We start from the raw sequence: 17,197 nt of genomic DNA on the forward strand, positions 1-17,197 counted from the left end.
ATCAAATCCCTCCCACACCAGCCCCTGCCGGTGCTGCCCATCCAGTTTGGCTACCTCGATGCGGTTGGTGCCAGTGTCTGCCCAATACAGGTTCTTCCCCAGCCAGTCCACCGCCATCCCCTCCGGGTAGTCCAGACCAAACTCCACCACATGCTCCAGAGCACTGCCGTTCATGAAGGCCCGACTGATGGTCTGCAGGGCGGCAAGAACAAAGGTCTGGTTCACTCAGGGACCTGATTTAATAGCTGCTCCTGGGTTTCACCTCCTTATTCACTGGAATAGCACAGTGTAAGAAGCACAGCCGACCTACACTGGACTGTTCATGCTCAGAAATGTTTGTGTGTGTGGAAAAAATAAAAATTGGATAATGCTACATCGGCTGTTTTTTATATAAAGAGAAATACATCTGAGACAGGTGCATAATGTGTGTTTTTATAGCTGTAACCCAGACCCTGTACAGCATCAGTGCCCTCTGGTGGACAAACATTTACTGACAGATCATCAGTTGCTCCCAAACCGGTGCCTCCTGGGGGCCACTCCTGCCGTGGGGCCCCAGCCAGTCAGAAGGGGGTCTGTACTGTGCCAACACCTGTCAGAAACCCACCTTCAGAGTGATGTCGGTCCAGTAGATGCGGTTGTCAGTGACATCGAAGTCGAGTGCTGAGGCCTCCTTGACACCGGTGAGTGGGATGGCCACGTTGTTGTTGTTAGTCTCCAGGGAGATGCGGCGGATGTCAGTGTGGCGGGAGAAGAGCAGGAAGGCCTCAGGGACGATGCAGGTACTCATGTCGGTGATGAGCTCCAGGCCGATGGGGCAGCCGCACTGCACACCCTGAGGCTTGTAGAGGCAGAGGGGACTGCAGCCGCCATTATTCTCCGCACATGGGTTTGTACCTGGGGAGGGAGGTCAACACAAAACAACAAGGCTCAGTTCAGTGTTACCTTTCTTTTCAGTTAATTCCCTCAGTGTTTTACTGGTGGAGAAAAACCTCACAGTTTCAGAGTTGGTTTATATCTGTAGCTGAAGCTGGACTGATGCCGACAGTGTAGCTAGCTGTAGGTTATGGTCAGGACTGGGGGATCTGGGCCAGCATGATGCTAGATCTGAGTTTAGCCTAGCGTTAGCAGCTCTACCCTAAATTTAGTCCTATTTAGAGAAACTGCCTTTTTAGTTTGTTCTCAATCTGAAAAAAGTTTGAAAATACAAAGCATAATGTGTTACATTTTTCTACACTAAACATGTGAACACGCACGTTTTCTTACAACACTGAGCTACATAAATGGCTCTACCATGCTGCTTCTTTATTTCCATTTCTACATGGCTCACCATCTGGTGAGGACTATTAACTGTGTTTGATTTTGCCCGGTGTGCATCAGAACATGGCACTGGGTTGGTATTTTAAGGAGCCGTGACCCTGCTACAAAAATGTATTTCTGGATTTCAGTTGCTGCTTCAGAGCTTTGCCCATCCAAACAGAAAAAGCAAATCAGAGGCAAACACTGAAGAGTTACTGGAAATGATTCAGTATGAAAATTTGCAGCAAACAGTGTTCAAGACAAATATACTTACAGCTTCAAAATCACTAACTATTATCCTGCACCAAACTAAACCTCTGAGGAGTGGAGGGTAAAGAAAACAGACGAGTGTATTTCCTAGAGTCCAGAGAAGAGACGAGGAATGAGAGGGGGAGAGAGATTCCTTCTCAGGTCCCTCTTATTATGTCAGAGGTAGCAGAGGAAGGATGGATGGGATGGGGGAAATATGTCCATTTTTTTAGCTGACACTTAAACACGTCACCTGCTGGTGGCAATATTTATCTGTTCGCCACCCACTGAATAAAACAAGCACAGGGAGCTTTGCTGAGATGTCTGCGATCCCGAGATAAGCTCCTGCTCAGTCTAAAGCTGACTGCAGCGCTCTCATTTGTCAATTGCACTGTGAGCAGGCTGGTTGGGAGCATTAAGTAAAGAAGCATCACGTAAGAACACAATTAAACTAAAACTGAACAAAACAAGAAATTAGAATGACAAGACTAATTATTAGTCCAAAATTTAAGTGAACAAACTCAAACATCAAAGTTTCAAGGCACACTTCAGAAGAACAGCCCTGTGATAGACTGGCCACCTGTCCAGGTGTTCCCCGCCTCCTGCTCAGTGTCCCCCGTGACCCTCCAAGTGGTCTAGATAATGGATGACCTGATGCAGACTTTGACCAGGCTCTGGTCTGTAATGCTGAACAGGACTCTGGACTCACCAAAGGACTTGTGCACATAAGTGGCTTTGAGGCCCATGAGGTCGGGCAGCTGGTCGATGATGAACTCCCTCTCCGCGGTGCGTTTGTGGACACGCTCGATGCTGCGGCGCTGCCAGTCGGTCCAGTAGATGTAGTCGCCCAGCAGGGTGAACCCGAAGATGTGAGGAAGTTTGTCCTCCACCAGCACCAGTCTCCCTGTGCCATCCATGTTCATGACCTGGGAGGCAGACAGAGGGGAGGGTGAGACACTGAACCTGCACCAAGGTCAGCAGTGAAACAAGGACCTCTGCAGGCTTAATGCCTATCAAACCTTCTTGTGTTTGAGCTTGAAAAGCCCTGTGAGGCAGGTTTGTGAGCATAAAAACTGACTTAACTCTCTGATGCTGCCTGGGACAGGAAAAAAAAAACAAACAAAAAAAAAAAACACTGAGCACATACTGGAATAAAGCCTGAAGATGAGGAAACGGCTGCGAAATGGATTAAAAAGAATGTGTGCAGTAAACAGTGAAGATGCAGGTGTGGTGAACTTTGGTACATCCTCTCTGTGATCAGCAGAATTAAAGGCAGGCATCACTGCCCGTCAGAGGCCGGAGCTGCTTCAGACTGTGTTCAACTGGAAGGTTAGCCGTTAAAGCAGCAAGAGTTCAGTCCTCCTGCTTTAGTGTTTACAACTAGTCCCATTACAGTGTGATGCTTCTACACATCATCACATGAAACACTGCCATTAACTCTGAGTTATCATGACTATTACTGCACTGCTGCTGTGCGCACGTTGTATAAATCTTGCACACTTTTATACCTTACAAATTGTTTACTATTCATTATTCTGTAGTTAACCTCAGCAGAAAGTCGCACACTAACCCAAAACCAGATGCCAACACTGAGCTGTAAACAGTCAGCATGTCAGGCTGGTTCTGGACAGACTGACTGGACCAAACTAAAACTGGATCAGGAGACACCCAACACAGACACAGTCTCTGGCTCAGTCAAGCTGAAAGCACAACAACATAGGACAAGTGCGACAGGTCACATGTCTCAGGCTCCTCTGCTCGCAGCATGCCTGGCGTTGTGGGGGTGCAGGTGGGGGCTGGGCTCACTGCGTGTGTGGATGCTGAGCGTGCTCAGCGACCTGGCAGCACATCGCAGCACCTCTAATTAGAAGCAGCAGCTGGAGCAAACAAACAATGGCAGCACATGGTCGCCACATTTCCTCCTTCTTCCTCTCACAGACTTTGACGTCTTACTTTAACAAAGCAGAAAGCAGCAGCAGCGCTCCCACAGACTGAACTGGGACCAGCTCAGCAAAACCTGGACCTGACTTCACAAGCACAGAAACTGAGATAATCTTAAAAACCCTTTGACGGGGAGTAGGAGAGAGGAGAGATGCAAAAGCTCACAGAAAAAATGGGCTAGGTAATACAACATCAGTATTGATAAAAATGATTGTCTCATCCTACACCTCATTTTAAATTCTATCTATATATCTGTTAGGGTGATTCTGTTTTAAAGTAGATATGAATAGGATTATTTAAGGTTTTTATTTCATAGCATACATAAGTTTACATACTTTTATTTCACATAGTTACATATCACCCTATGTGTTCACTGAATCACTGGTCAATATTTACTGTGTTAGCCAACTGGAGCACTGTTTAACATCAAAGGGACTTGTTCACTAAAACACTGAATCTCATTAGATTTACAACTTTGGCAAAGAGAATCCACAGTTACTTTTCTATCACCACCTAGCAGATGAGCCCAGGGGAATTAGGGTTCACTGGGACACTATGGTTGGTAAACAGAAATTAGATCTGAAGCCAGGAAGAGGAGAAAACTTCAAAAGTAGAACCATATGCACACACACAGGCAGAGCAGTTTTAATTGGAACCGGAAAGCAATGCCTAATATGGAGCAGTTAGTTAGAAACAAAGGAAGAAGTGAGTGTCTAGGTAGAAATTAAGGCAGTATCAGTATTCCTCCCCCTCGTAGGGCACTGTCCTCTTCGATTGGAGTAGAAAGGACGTAGGAGAACGGACGGAGCGAAGGACCAGTAACGGGAGAGTTAAGTCTAAACCATGACTTCTCCCCAACAGTTTTTGACCAATCAGATAGTAGCACCTTTTCATACAAATATTGTATACCGACAAGTTGAGGACAGTCTTTTCTGTTTTCCCAAAACAATGAAGATCCATGTGCACGTGCTAATTTTGATACGTTAATGCGTAATAAATTTCACACTGTGGAATATCCTTTTATTAGTCTTCTCTTTTCAAAATAAGGAACACGCCTCACATATCTTACAAGCTTGATATACCGCCTAGCAGCAGCCTTCACCGTGGCTGCGACCACTTTCCCCATAAGTATTACAGTATTCTAATAAACAAAGTGATTCCATGTAATTCTGTATGACCAGACATCTGTGCAGAAATCCGGTTTCTGTCATAAGCCCGCTACGCTTGGTCGCAGCAGGAGTCACCATGATATCAGTTCTGTCATCGGTCCAGGGCGGTGAGCAGAGTGTGTGAGCTCATCTCTGCCACCAATGACCATTAGTGTCATCACTGATTAATATGCATTATTTTGTCAGGTCACCAACTAATCATCTGACGTATAAAATAACAGAAAACCAACATCAAACCCTCCCAGAGCACAAAGGTGAACTCCAATGAAAACCAGGCCAAAATCCAAAGATCCCAGATCTACTACAATGTCAGTTATCACAGATGGAGCTGTCATATGTTTGGCATATTTGCTTAAAAAAATAACAAAATTACTCGGTTTTCAAAACAGTTTAACAGATTAATTAGTGTTTAGACACGTAGGGTAGCATAAACACAGGTACATGACTGAACTTTAACTCCTGATTCATGATCCTACCGGACAAGTACAATCAAGACATGAGCTGGAATTATTTACTGTGCTATCACATGTTGTCAGTACTTCCCAGCAGTCTACAGCAGTCACTGCTAATAATATAATTAAGTACATTAACGTGAACTGGACATGCAGCATAGAACTGATGGATGAGTTTCAGTTCAAATCCTGACTGGCTCTCTGTGAGCTGCAGATCGTCCTGCTCCTGCAGCACTGATGGACATCCACTGCCACAACAGCTCATTTCGGACGTTGTCACCCGACAGCCGCAGACGCTTGCACACTGCAGCACTATCACCCTGCTGAAGAGCCACTGGCTGGTCACTATATGCGATGGGGATGAGACCGCTCACAGCACAGAGGTCTTTGGTAGACGTGTGTTTGTGAAAAGGAACCAATTACCGAGTCTTTTCGACTTGCTAAACATTGTCCTCACTCGCAGCAATCTCCACCGGCACCAGAAACCGACCAATCACTGCAGGCTCTATCTGTTGCTTGGCAGACGGGCAGAGGCATTTCTGAGCCGTGACGGAGCTACAGCTGCTACGTTAATCGGCAGCGTCAGGTTGTTTCAACCATGTATTAAGTAAAAATGTCAAACATTTGCTGTTTCTAACTTGTTGAAATGCGAGAATCTGCTGCTTTTCTGTCACACAGGAAACTGAAAACCCGTGGCTTTCTGGATTGATGACATTTCAAGACGTCACTTTGGTCTGGGGCAAATTATATCAGCATTTTTTACTGTGTTCTGTGGCTTTTTGTAGACAACACGGCTAACACAGTAATCTGCAGATTGATCAGGGATGAAAATGACCCTCTTTCAAATTCTGTCTGTGTTTTAATGAGAGTTTGGTGAAATCAGCTGAAGTGAGTTGTTGAAACGGTCAAGAAAACACAACAGATGGGTTTTGTTGGGTTTACAGATAAACAGTACCAATCCAAGCTGCACAGGTTTTCTGTCCGAATCCTTCCTGCCATGTTAACAAGTGTTAACTCGCTGAACATCTGTGAAACACACAGACAGACCCAAAGCATCAACAGCCAAGAAATGTCAGGAATCCACAGAGCAGATAAAAACAGTGAAGCCTGTAATCTGCTCAGGCCGTTGACTGATCCACACAGCGTGGAGCGATGCGATTCGCTGCTCCCAGCACAGCCCCTCCATGGCCGGCTGCCATCTTTGGAAACATCCTCCACACACACTCGGAGTCAGAGAAACGTGGGCTGTGTAAATATAAAATCAAATTTCCATCCTCAGCACGATGGCCTCAGCCAAAAGGTCTCTGCTGGCTTGGGAGTTGTGGCTACAGTGCGGCAACGGTTTCAGATTCTAGGTCTATTCTAAACAGAGCCGACCGCAGCTGGAGTGCAGGCCGCAATCGGAACCAGATGTGGGATCTCACCGCAAAAACCGGGTCCTCAGTGAAGCCTGGGGGAGGGAGGAGGCCACTCAGCCCCTACATACCCCCTGCCGAACGAGACCTGAACCACCACCGACACAGTCACCTCTGTGGGGCCCAGGGAGGGGGGTCAGGTGAGGTCATGCCTCCCCCTCATAGGCAGCCCAGAACATACAGCCCCCACAAATGTGATTGGATGGCGTGAGGATGCAAGCCGCAGAGAAAGAGAAAGCTGGAGTCGTATTTTCATCTCCAACTGGACTGTCAGCAGCGATTAGAGTCTCGATGTTCAACAGTCGGAGCCGGAGCTTTGATGTGGCTTTGAACTCATGATGTGGAAAAAGTTTAGCAGCTCTGTGAGAGACTGAGGAGGTCCAGAGATGAGAGCTGCTCCGACTGACAAGTGTCATGCTTTCTTTTTTTCATGTAAAAGCAGAAATCTGTTTCTAATAATTTTATGGTTGTTCACATGCTGATGAGAAAATAAGTGACAATGTTATGAAATATTCAAAGTAAAGCTCTTCTCTTTTCTTGGCCATGTACTGTGGGGCTTGGGTATTTCCAACTTTAAGTCTACCCTAGTGATGCACCCATACCGCTGCTTTCCAGAGCGAGTACAAACACGAGTACTCACCGATACGTATTAATAGTGCAGTGTTTCTACTATAAAATTTACATTGACCACCGAAGTGCAGTGACTTTAGGCAACGTTCACACTGCAGGCTGAAGTGGCTCAAATCCAATCTTTTTGCCCAAATGTGACCCATATCCGATTTCCTTATGACAGTGTGAACAGCACAAATCCAATTTTTTCAAATCTGGCCCAGGCCACTTTCATATGTGGTCCTAAAGTGGATACATATCCGATGTTTTGCAATGCGACTTCAGTCTGAAGTCATGCGATTTTTATCTCACTGAAATGCGACAGACGTCACAATTCTGTGCTGGAGGAGGCGAGGCCATAAGCAATATTTGTGCTTTCCTTCTTCTTGATATTCTTATTATTATTATTATTTCTTTATTTCGATTGCACATTAACTGGTACATCGCTATGCACATGCTATCATGAGCCGCATCCATTTTTATTTTCGCAAACACAGTACGCTGCGTCTGACATCACGTCCTCTTCTGCGCATGCGGGTCACCTCAGGGCCGTATACTGTTCACACACGAGACAGATGGCAGTCGCATTTAAATGACAGTGTGAACAACAGTGCAAAAAAAAAAAATCGGATTTCGGCAAAAAATCCAATCTGAGCATTAAGACCTGCAGTGTGAACGTAGTCTTAGAGACAGTTTTTATTTTCATGAGATTTACTTTCTGTCTGTGATTAAATATAACAGAACAGGAGGCTGTGCACCCTCACGAGCTGCTCAGCCAGCAGGACGTTCATGGAACGCGGCTGTTAAGTGGTGCCAGTGCATAGTATCAGAGGACGTTTACAAGTACTAGTGGGCAGTAGTATATTACTCGACAGTCCTTTCACTGACTTCATCACACCTGGCTCTGAGCACGGAACCAAAACATTAAGATGTTAAAGGAAAAAGAACATTTAGAATCATTTTTATCCTGAGACTAAAGGGCCAGTTTAGATACCGATACAGAGACACCAGGTACTGTTAAAACTTCAGCCGTTTTTGATTCCTACACCTGAATAAAAGATGCTTTTTTGCCTGTGACACCACATCAAATCTATCTTTTATAACCATTTTCTACTTCATTTTACCATGTGTCCTTGTGAAGCTGATGCAGGTTAAGATCCATAGGGGACGCAGGCTGACCTCAGGCTTAACCTTTTCCACTTCTCTGTAACTGTTTCAGCTGATTGTGCATAAACATCCATTTGACAGAAGCTGAACACAGAACCAGTCACTGGCAGATGCACCCCGTTTTCCTTTGTCTGTGCAAGCAACACCTAACTCTGTATAAAAGACGTGCACTAACTGTGCTCGGGTCAGACTCCGATCACTCTACATGACGGTTCAGGCTCCTGTACTAATTGTATTCTTTGTATGTTTGTTGTTAATAAATTCATAAAATGATGAATGATAAATAATGCTTTCTCATTTGTTCATCTCTCATCTATGCAGAGTAGATAAGTGATTTTTTCCACCACAATAGCCAAACCTGAGGATTCATAACTTTACTTTGAAGGCTGACAGGAAGCATCAGTGTGCCTCCTCTCACTGACTGGCATGGTGAGAGGTTATGTTCAGCAGTTAACCCGTCACAGCAAGGCACAGCTGTGAAACAAGCGGGAGGCTGAGAACAACAACTCACAGCATTCCCTGCACTCATCCTCCTCCCAGGTGAAGACAGACACGCACAGAATGTAAACCTCATCTCAACTGACACATGACAATAAAAATAACACACCAACCTCAATCTTATCGGTCTTGGCGTCTCCCCAGTAGATTTTGTGTTCGTCATAGTCGAGCGCGAGGCCGTTGGGCCAGCCCAGTGAGGTGTTCACCATCACCACTCGCTCCATACCATCCAGGTCAGCTCGTTCGATCTTGGGCACCTCACCCCAGTCAGTCCAGTACATGTACCTGAGCAGAAGGGAGTTTGTGGCAGTGAAACACACAGCAGCTACTTTATCTGATCAGCTGGAGATGAAGGTGTGATAATGACTCTCCAAACTTGTAAAAACCCAGGTGCTAGACTCACCCAGCCACCGGGTCCAGGACGATGGCTCTGGGCTCGTCTAGATCTTCAGAGATCAGTATCTTGCGCATAGTCCCATTGAGTCGAGTCACCTCTATGCGGTCGGTGCCTGTGTCAGTCCAGTAGAGGTTTCGGGCGATCCAGTCGACAGCGATGCCATCAGGGTGGCTCACCTGAGATGTGACCACAAACTGGGTGTCGCTGCCGTCCAGCAGGGAGCGGCGGATGGCCTTCACATCATCGTCCGTCCAGTAGATGTACCCTTCCACCGGGTCAAAGTCGATAGCGATGGCGTGGCGGATGTCGTCAACCTGCAGGATGATGTCGGTGAAGTCTGGCATGTCCAGAGAGATTCGCCGCAGGTCTGTTCGTCGAGCCAGCAGCAGCATCTGAGCTGCACCTGAAGAGGAGCGTCACGGTCAGAAAACAACAGTGCAGCAGCTTTAAAGGGTTAGTTCACCCAAATCACTAATGAGTCTGGGGTGGGTGTCCTGAAGTTTTCAGGGAGAGGAAAAACGTCAGAAAAAGTCCAAGTTGCTTAGTTCAGCCTGAAACCCAAACATCTTGATCTATCACGTATGACACAGAAAAGCACCAGCAAGCAGGCGAGCTGTATTTTGTATTGTGAGTATTATTCAAATAGCATAATAGTTGTTGCTCTTTCATTTTCTGTTGACTGACAAACTAAAAAATCACCTCAGCTCGGTTTGGCTGCACATATGGGGACAGTTACTGAAATGAAACACTGAATGTAAAACAAACAGTTTCTGTGGTGAAGCTGAACAAAAGCAACAAATTAGAAGAGTTTTAACATCCCATAATTAACATTGTGTGGTATGCTGGAGGAGGGTTTCTGGTTTCCAGAGAAGGAGAGACGTGGCTGCACTCAACAATAAACTCCAGCCCTTCAGGTCAGACTCTGGCTATGTTTTCACTCAGACACAGAAACAAAACAACCTCTGCTGAAATAGTTAAACTCTGGCAGTGAAAGGAAGCATTGTCTGCAGGGGGAGCATGTGATCCTGTCTTTCACAAAAGCTTCCCCGCCTTCGCTCCTCCGTTGCTCTGCAGGCGAGGGTCACTGAACCAAAAAATGTAAATAAAAGAGGCAGAGAGAGGGGACCGTCCAGAGCTGCCATTCAAACAGCCAGCCTGGCGATGGAGTGGAGTTACCATGGCAACTACAGGTCAGCCCAACGCCACCTTAAACCTCTCGTAGCGTCGGGAGATGACGATGATGAAGAGAACACATCATCAAGCACATCATCAGACTTTTTAAATCAGAGAAGACGTGAATGAGGTTTGGTAGCTGTTGGAAACAGAATTTTCTGGCTTCTCTTCCTGCAGGAACACAAAGCTCTCTCAGGCTAATGAATTCAGTCTGGCCGTTTGGGCTGAATTCTTGTTACACAAGTGGGTTTTTTGTGTTTTTCTTTATGAAAAGAAAAGTTGATCTCCAAACTTAGCAGTTCAGGAAATATGTGGATCTTTTTTCGGTTTCCACTCAAGTGTTTCTGAAGGCAAAGTCCAGATAAGAAGTTTCCTCTGCCAAGTTTTCGCTTCAAAATTCCACATTTTACAATTTATAGGTGAGCAATTTATCCTTAAAAGAGCAGCACACTTAAAGGTATTTCTGCAGTAACAGCAAGAAAGAGGCCTTAAAACATGACTCCAACTGCTCTGTGTTCATCTGTTCATCTGGGCACTAACTTCAACAACATGCCGGCTGTTTATGACGTAAATCATCAAACTAACTTCAGCCTGACATCTGGGCTGCAGCACAGATGCCAGCATATCCCCTGCACACTCCTGCTGGACCGTGCCCTGACCATCCAGTCCAGCACTGTGCTGGTCTGTGAGGAGAACGCAGATACTCCGAGTTCGAGTACTCACATCTGTATCATTCCTAAAATTCAAGATGGTTAAAAAGTTTTAGACACTGGCATCAAACGGACTGTCCAGTGAAACCAAGGGGCCATGGATGGATTGTACAGTGGGGCAAATAAGTATTTGATACACTGCTGATTTTTCAAGTTTTCCCACTTACAGAGAATGGACAGTTCTGTAATTTTCATCGTAGGTACACCTCAACTGTGAGAGACAGAATCTACAAAAAAATTCCAGAAAATAGTTTGTCTTTTGCTCCTCACAGTGTGAGGAGCTGCCAGATTGTTCTATGCCTCGTCTAGACTCTCCAGCATTATTTCCGTGCGACTTCTTTTCTGGTACCAAACCCTTGCCTGCTCTAACGACCTGTTATCCAGCCTGCTCCCTCTTGCCTGACTGCCAACCTGAGATCGACATCCTGCCTGTTCTACTAACCTGTGATTCTGCCTTGCCTTCCCTGCTGCCCTGCCAGAGACTTCGACTTTGGAACTTTGGACCGTCTTAAGTACCACTCTTCTGCTTGATCCCTCAAGACTGTGTGTGTTTCTGTTTAAATCACAGAAAGACATTAAAACCTGTTCTGCTGCCTCAGCTGACTGGCTCTTTAAAACTGGGTACACTCTTCCACATTCACAGGAGTGTCATACCCCTCCCTGACATCTTTAAGAAGCTCTCCTATCCTCCACTCATTGCCTGTATTAATTGCACCTGTTTGAACTCGTTAACTGTATAAAAGACACCTGTCCATACACTCAATCTATCAGATTTCAACTTCTCCACTGTGGGCAAGACCAAAGAGCTGTTTAAGGACACTAGGGACAAAATGGTAGACCTGCATAAGGCTGGGATGGGCTACAGGACAACAGGTAAACAGCTTGGTGAGAAGGCAACAACTGTTGGCGCGATTATGAGAAAATGGAAGAAAATCAAGATGTCTGTCAGTCTCCCTCGGACTGGGGCTCCATGCAAGATCTCGCCTCATGGAGTATCAATGATCCTGAGAAAGGTGAGGGATCAGCCTAGAACTACATGGGAGGGTCTGGTCAATGACCAGGAACCACAGTCTCAATGGTTACCATTAGTAACACACTACACCGTCATGGCTTAAAATCCTGCAGCGCATGCACTCGCCGTGCCTTGAGGAAGAAGAAAGATGACTACAATCCCAAGAACACCATCCCAACCATGAAGCATGGGGGTGGAAACATCATGCTTTGGGGGTGCTTTTCTGCAAAGGGGATAGGACGACTGCACCATATTGAGGAGAGGATGAATGGGGCCATGTATCGTGAGATTTTGGACAAAAACCTCCTTCCCTCAGTAAGAGCATTGAAGATGGGTCCTGGCTGGGTCTTCCAACATGACAATGACCCCAAACACACAGCCAGGGCAACTAAGGAGTGGCTCCGTAAGAAGCATTTCAAGGTCCTGGAGTGGCATAGCAAGTCTCCAGACCTGAACCCAATAGAAAATCTATGGAGGGAGCTGAAACTCTGTGTTGCCCAGCCACAGGCCCATTTCGGTACCAAATATTAAGTTCTATCTTTCTATTGTATCAAATACTTATTTCATGCAATAAAATGGAAATAAATTATTTAAAAATCTAACAATGTGATTTTTCTGGAATTTTTTTTGTAGATTCTGTCTCTCACAGTTGAGGTGTACCTACGATGAAAATTACAGAACTGTCCATTATCTGTAAGTGGGAAAACTTGAAAAATCAGCAGTGTATCAAATACTTATTTGCCCCACTGTAAGTAACAGACTACCGACACTTCCCCAGTGAGAGTTTGTTTTAAATGTGCACCAGTCAGTCCACAGCCTCGGCGAGACAGGAACAGTGCTGCTGATGAACTCACCGTCTCTGCAGGTCTTCCCATCCTCCAGCAGCTGGACACCAGTGGGACAGGCACACTGATAGTAGGGCTTTGTTGGAGAGAGGAGACAGAGGTGGGAGCATCCTCCGTTCTTCAGCGAGCACGGACTGCTCACTGCAGACAGGAAACAGAAAGACTCACGTTAACCGAAGCTTTGAGCTATGCAAGCATTGTGTTTTGTCTGGCCACTGATCCAGAGCCAAACGTATTGACCTTAATGTGACAGAAAGCAAGAAAACATCTAATGCTGCTGAAATGATGAACGGGTTATCAGAAAGGCTGGTGATTCATTTTCTGGCGAGTGACTGATCAATCAATGTTGACTGATACTAGTGCCAATACACCATGAGTTTCAGCACCAATTGAAAACAGTGAATGAATTTGTGTGAATTCATTCTTCATCAAAAGGCGGTAACATTTCAGCCTCTTAAAGGAACAGTTAAACATTCTGGAGCCAGTCTTACCATCTTTCTTTCTAAACAGTGAGATGTTGAGATAATTAACCTAATGTCTGTGCTCAGTCCAAACCCGGAGACACAACATGGTTAGCTTAGTAGAACAGGGAAGCAGCTAGTCTGGTTTCTGTCTGTGTACAGATTAAACTAACTAGATCAGACAAACTTGGCACTGGTTAACATCTGGTTTGATTAAAACAGGAGTGAAAACCATACAGTCTGGTTTTCAGCGCTGGGGCATTAGATGACAGGACTATTTCATGGTGGTGGATCCAACCACCAGTATCTGTCGGTACACTGGTACTAGCACTGACAACAAGACTTCCAGGAGCATCACCGACCGTTATTTGTCAAAATGCTGAACTATTGTTTTGAATAGGTAGCTTCTGATCCTGGGTTTTACATTTTGATGTTCTGCCACCCTGACATGAATAAAGCGGTTGAATTCACAGATGTCGACATAAATCTCAGCTAACACCAGCCAGACTGGTCACATAACTGCCCCTGTTCAGGAGCGTGTCACTGATGAAACAGCAGCAGACGAAGGGCGTCTGAACTCACAGGCGGGTTGTCTCTTGGGGCTGAACACGTGGATGTCCATGGGGGAGAAGATGTCAGAGTGCACAACGCGCTGCTCGGCTCCCGTCTGTTTCCTGCAGGAGTGGATGGAGTGGGTGTTCCAGTCCGTCCAGAACAGAGTGTCTTCATACAGGGTGAGGGCGAAGGGGTGAGGCAGCCCTTCTTTAACCACCACCTCCCTGAAAGCACACAATGCAACACAGGTGTGAAGCTGCACATTTCCTTGCCCACTGAACAGGTAACCTGGACACAAATTAGCTGAGGCTGTCTAATGGGTGTCTGACAGCTCATGGCTCAGATTCATTAACGTCAACACACTGCTGACGCATCATAGAAACGTGAAGATGTCTCATCTGGCTGTAAGGTGCATGTCTGCTGCCGCTCTATTGCAGGACTACAGTTCACACTGCTGTCTTGGTCAGAGGCTTCTAACCTCAGTGGGATTCCCCGCAGCAAACACCAGGCTGCTGTGCTCCTTTTGAATGTTGTATTGAAGGAAATGCCAAAACTAAGCACCAAACTCCTTCTGGGGCCACTAGTCCTTCATTAAATTAATGTTTTAAAGCCTACATGCTAAAGCCTGCTTAAAGCTATAAGTTCAGCAGAGAATGTGCAGAATCTCTGGACAGTAAACTTTCATTCTGGTAAATGACATTTTGCTACCATGTTCTAGTACAGCAGTCCACACAAGGACCAAACACAGCTTGAAATCTTCACTGTCTGTGTGTGGAAACAAAAAGAACAGAGCAGAAATTTTTACTCCATTGAAAATGACTTAGGATAGAGCCTGTTAGCCTCCTGAGCTAGTCTCAGTTTGGATTGCCATAACTGCAAAATCTTGTTTGGTCTTTCGGTCTGTTAAGATAAAAACAAACAGTCATTTTACTCATTCTAGGAATATCTCAGGTGTCTGGCCTGTCAACATGCAGGTGCAGCTGTCTGTACCTGGAGGACCCATCCAGGTTGGAGCGGTGGATGAAGTTGTGCTTGGCGTCAGCCCAGTACAGTTTCTGTAGGCTGTAGTCCAGAGTCAGCCCATTGGGCCAGTAGATGTCTTTATCGATGATCATGGAGCGATTTGTCCCGTCCATCCCTGCCCGCTCGATCTTTGGGATCTCCCCCCAGTCTGTCCAGTACATGTACCTGAGGGAGACCAGAGAGAAACACTCGCGGTCTGTCATGTGTCAGAGCAGGGACTAGTCCGCTAAAAACATTAAGACGGCAAGAAGAAAAGCCTGAAAACACTGCAACTCTCCATATTTCATACAAATACACACTCACTAATCATGCTGAAACGCTAATTGAGTTGAAAACAATCTGATTGAGAAGTCAATGACAAAAATGTGTTCAACAAAATCTTAGTTCACCGATTAATAATTTAGGTAAGAGTTATTAATCAAGTAGAAATGTGATGCATGAATCAGCCACTCCAGTGTTTTCCACTAACTAGAAAATGAGATGGAGTTCCGTGGGTTTGAACTCTGCGAGCTTGTAAAGATGTGCTTGGTTGCAGATTTACAGAACACATACTGGTGAGTGAAATATTAAAATCACTCTAATGAAGTCTTTAAAAAAAAAAAAAAAAAAGTGTGCCGCCTGCGTGCGAACACACGATCAAGAGTCGAACAGGCATCAACACAGTTTGCATTCAGGCAGAAGAAACAGCAGCAGCAAAAGCAAACACATAGGAGCCATTTCAGTGCAAGTTAAACATCAAGCTGAGCCTGAACCCCGCAGAGGATCAGCATCTCTGAATGAACCAGGGTGACGGATGTGGAATCAGACAGACAGAGGGCGTCGAGTATCAAGTGGATGGTGTATGCTTACTGATGCTGCTGTTGCTAGGCAACCGACAAGAGAGCAGACGCAGGCCAAGGAGCTGCCGCCCGTGTTTACTCCATCTAGACATAGGAAACAGGCTCTGGATGGAGGAGTGTAGAGACTGGAGCACCTGTTTACATCACTGGATTTACTGGCAAGACAAGGCAGGGATGCCCAGACAACAGGTGGATTGGCTGTACTAGCAGGGTAAGAAGCGGTCTGCACCATCTGGACAGGTTCACATGAAGGACAGACACGTCCTGTTTTAATCTCTGATCACTGGGTTGATAAGTATCAAGGAAATGTTCATATATTAAAAAGAAAACAAAGTTTGTGTCTGATTTGTGCTGCACTTTATTAGTGTTTTTCCGTTTCTGATTAGTTTCATTTTAACTGCTTTTGTGTGGACACATTTGTCCTGTTATCACTTCAAAGATTTGTTTATTAAAAAATACTCCAGTTACTAAAAACCAAAACAAGATATCATGAAAATAAAAACGAAAAGTTCATTTTTTCATGTTATAAACTGGATATTAATTTTCTTAGACTGACAATTTTATTAACAAGGCGTTTTGCCATTGTTCTGCACAGACATGAACCCACTCCAGCAGCAGCTTGTTCATCAGTCAGAGGCCAGGACACACAACAACAACACAAATAATTAGTTTACAGTAACTCCGTAGACACTGCACTGCTCCTCCTGTCCTGCCTGGGAACTTCTCCTGCAATAATCAGGTGATTAATCGGTTTGTAAAAGAAAGAAAGAAAAAAAAAGCTAATGTAACTAAATATTCTGTGAAACATGAAGATTCGTCCGTTTCTTCAGCAGCAATGCCAGAACAAAGTTTAACAGCACTTGCCTATTCAAACTTTTATTAGTCATGGACGAAGATGTAGGGCAGATAAACACCAAGCCGATGGTCGGTCACCGTCTGTTGGGGCTCTTCCTCCCAGTGTGTCGTGCACTGTTGGCACTAGTCAGTGGCTTTTCGGGCCTCAAAGGTGAGAGAGAGACCACTGATTTGCTGTCCATCTTAGCGAATCAATGCACGAGAAGAGAAGAGTTCAGGGAAGCCCCTTCAGCCCATCGCTGTAGTGTCCATGGTCTCACCCATTTAATGCAGTTTCGCCTTGTTTTTAGCCTCCACGACCTCCTTTTTTCTTCCACAACCAAAAGACCAAGTGCAGAGAACAGCATCATCATTTGCAGCTTCTTACCAGATGTACTATCAATTAGAAGCAGCTATAAACAGCAGCTGTGTTGAACGAAAGCTGCTTTGTTTATAGCTTATACTTTCGCAGTCTAGCTCTGCTTCTTTCCCTTTCTGAATGGAGAACACAGACACTGCCACCTGCTGGTAGAGGGAGTTATCTCTGTCATG

At 45.4% G+C, this 17,197-nt stretch overlaps 1 protein-coding gene across 1 annotated transcript in view; it reads right to left on the reverse strand.

The window, feature by feature from the left end:
* The window catches only part of lrp6 (low density lipoprotein receptor-related protein 6), a 40,457-nt gene that overhangs the window by 9,226 nt on the left and 14,034 nt on the right, over positions 1-17,197 (reverse strand). Inside the window, 8 exon segments of the mRNA XM_020613439.1 lie at positions 1-192; positions 605-894; positions 2,255-2,471; positions 8,910-9,081; positions 9,200-9,596; positions 12,943-13,074; positions 13,977-14,173; positions 14,940-15,137. Coding sequence (XP_020469095.1) covers positions 1-192; positions 605-894; positions 2,255-2,471; positions 8,910-9,081; positions 9,200-9,596; positions 12,943-13,074; positions 13,977-14,173; positions 14,940-15,137 — 1,795 coding nt within the window.

This window comes from Monopterus albus, unplaced genomic scaffold (genome assembly GCF_001952655.1).
Source record: "Monopterus albus unplaced genomic scaffold, M_albus_1.0 scaffold134.1, whole genome shotgun sequence".
NCBI classification, from domain to species: domain Eukaryota; kingdom Metazoa; phylum Chordata; class Actinopteri; order Synbranchiformes; family Synbranchidae; genus Monopterus; species Monopterus albus.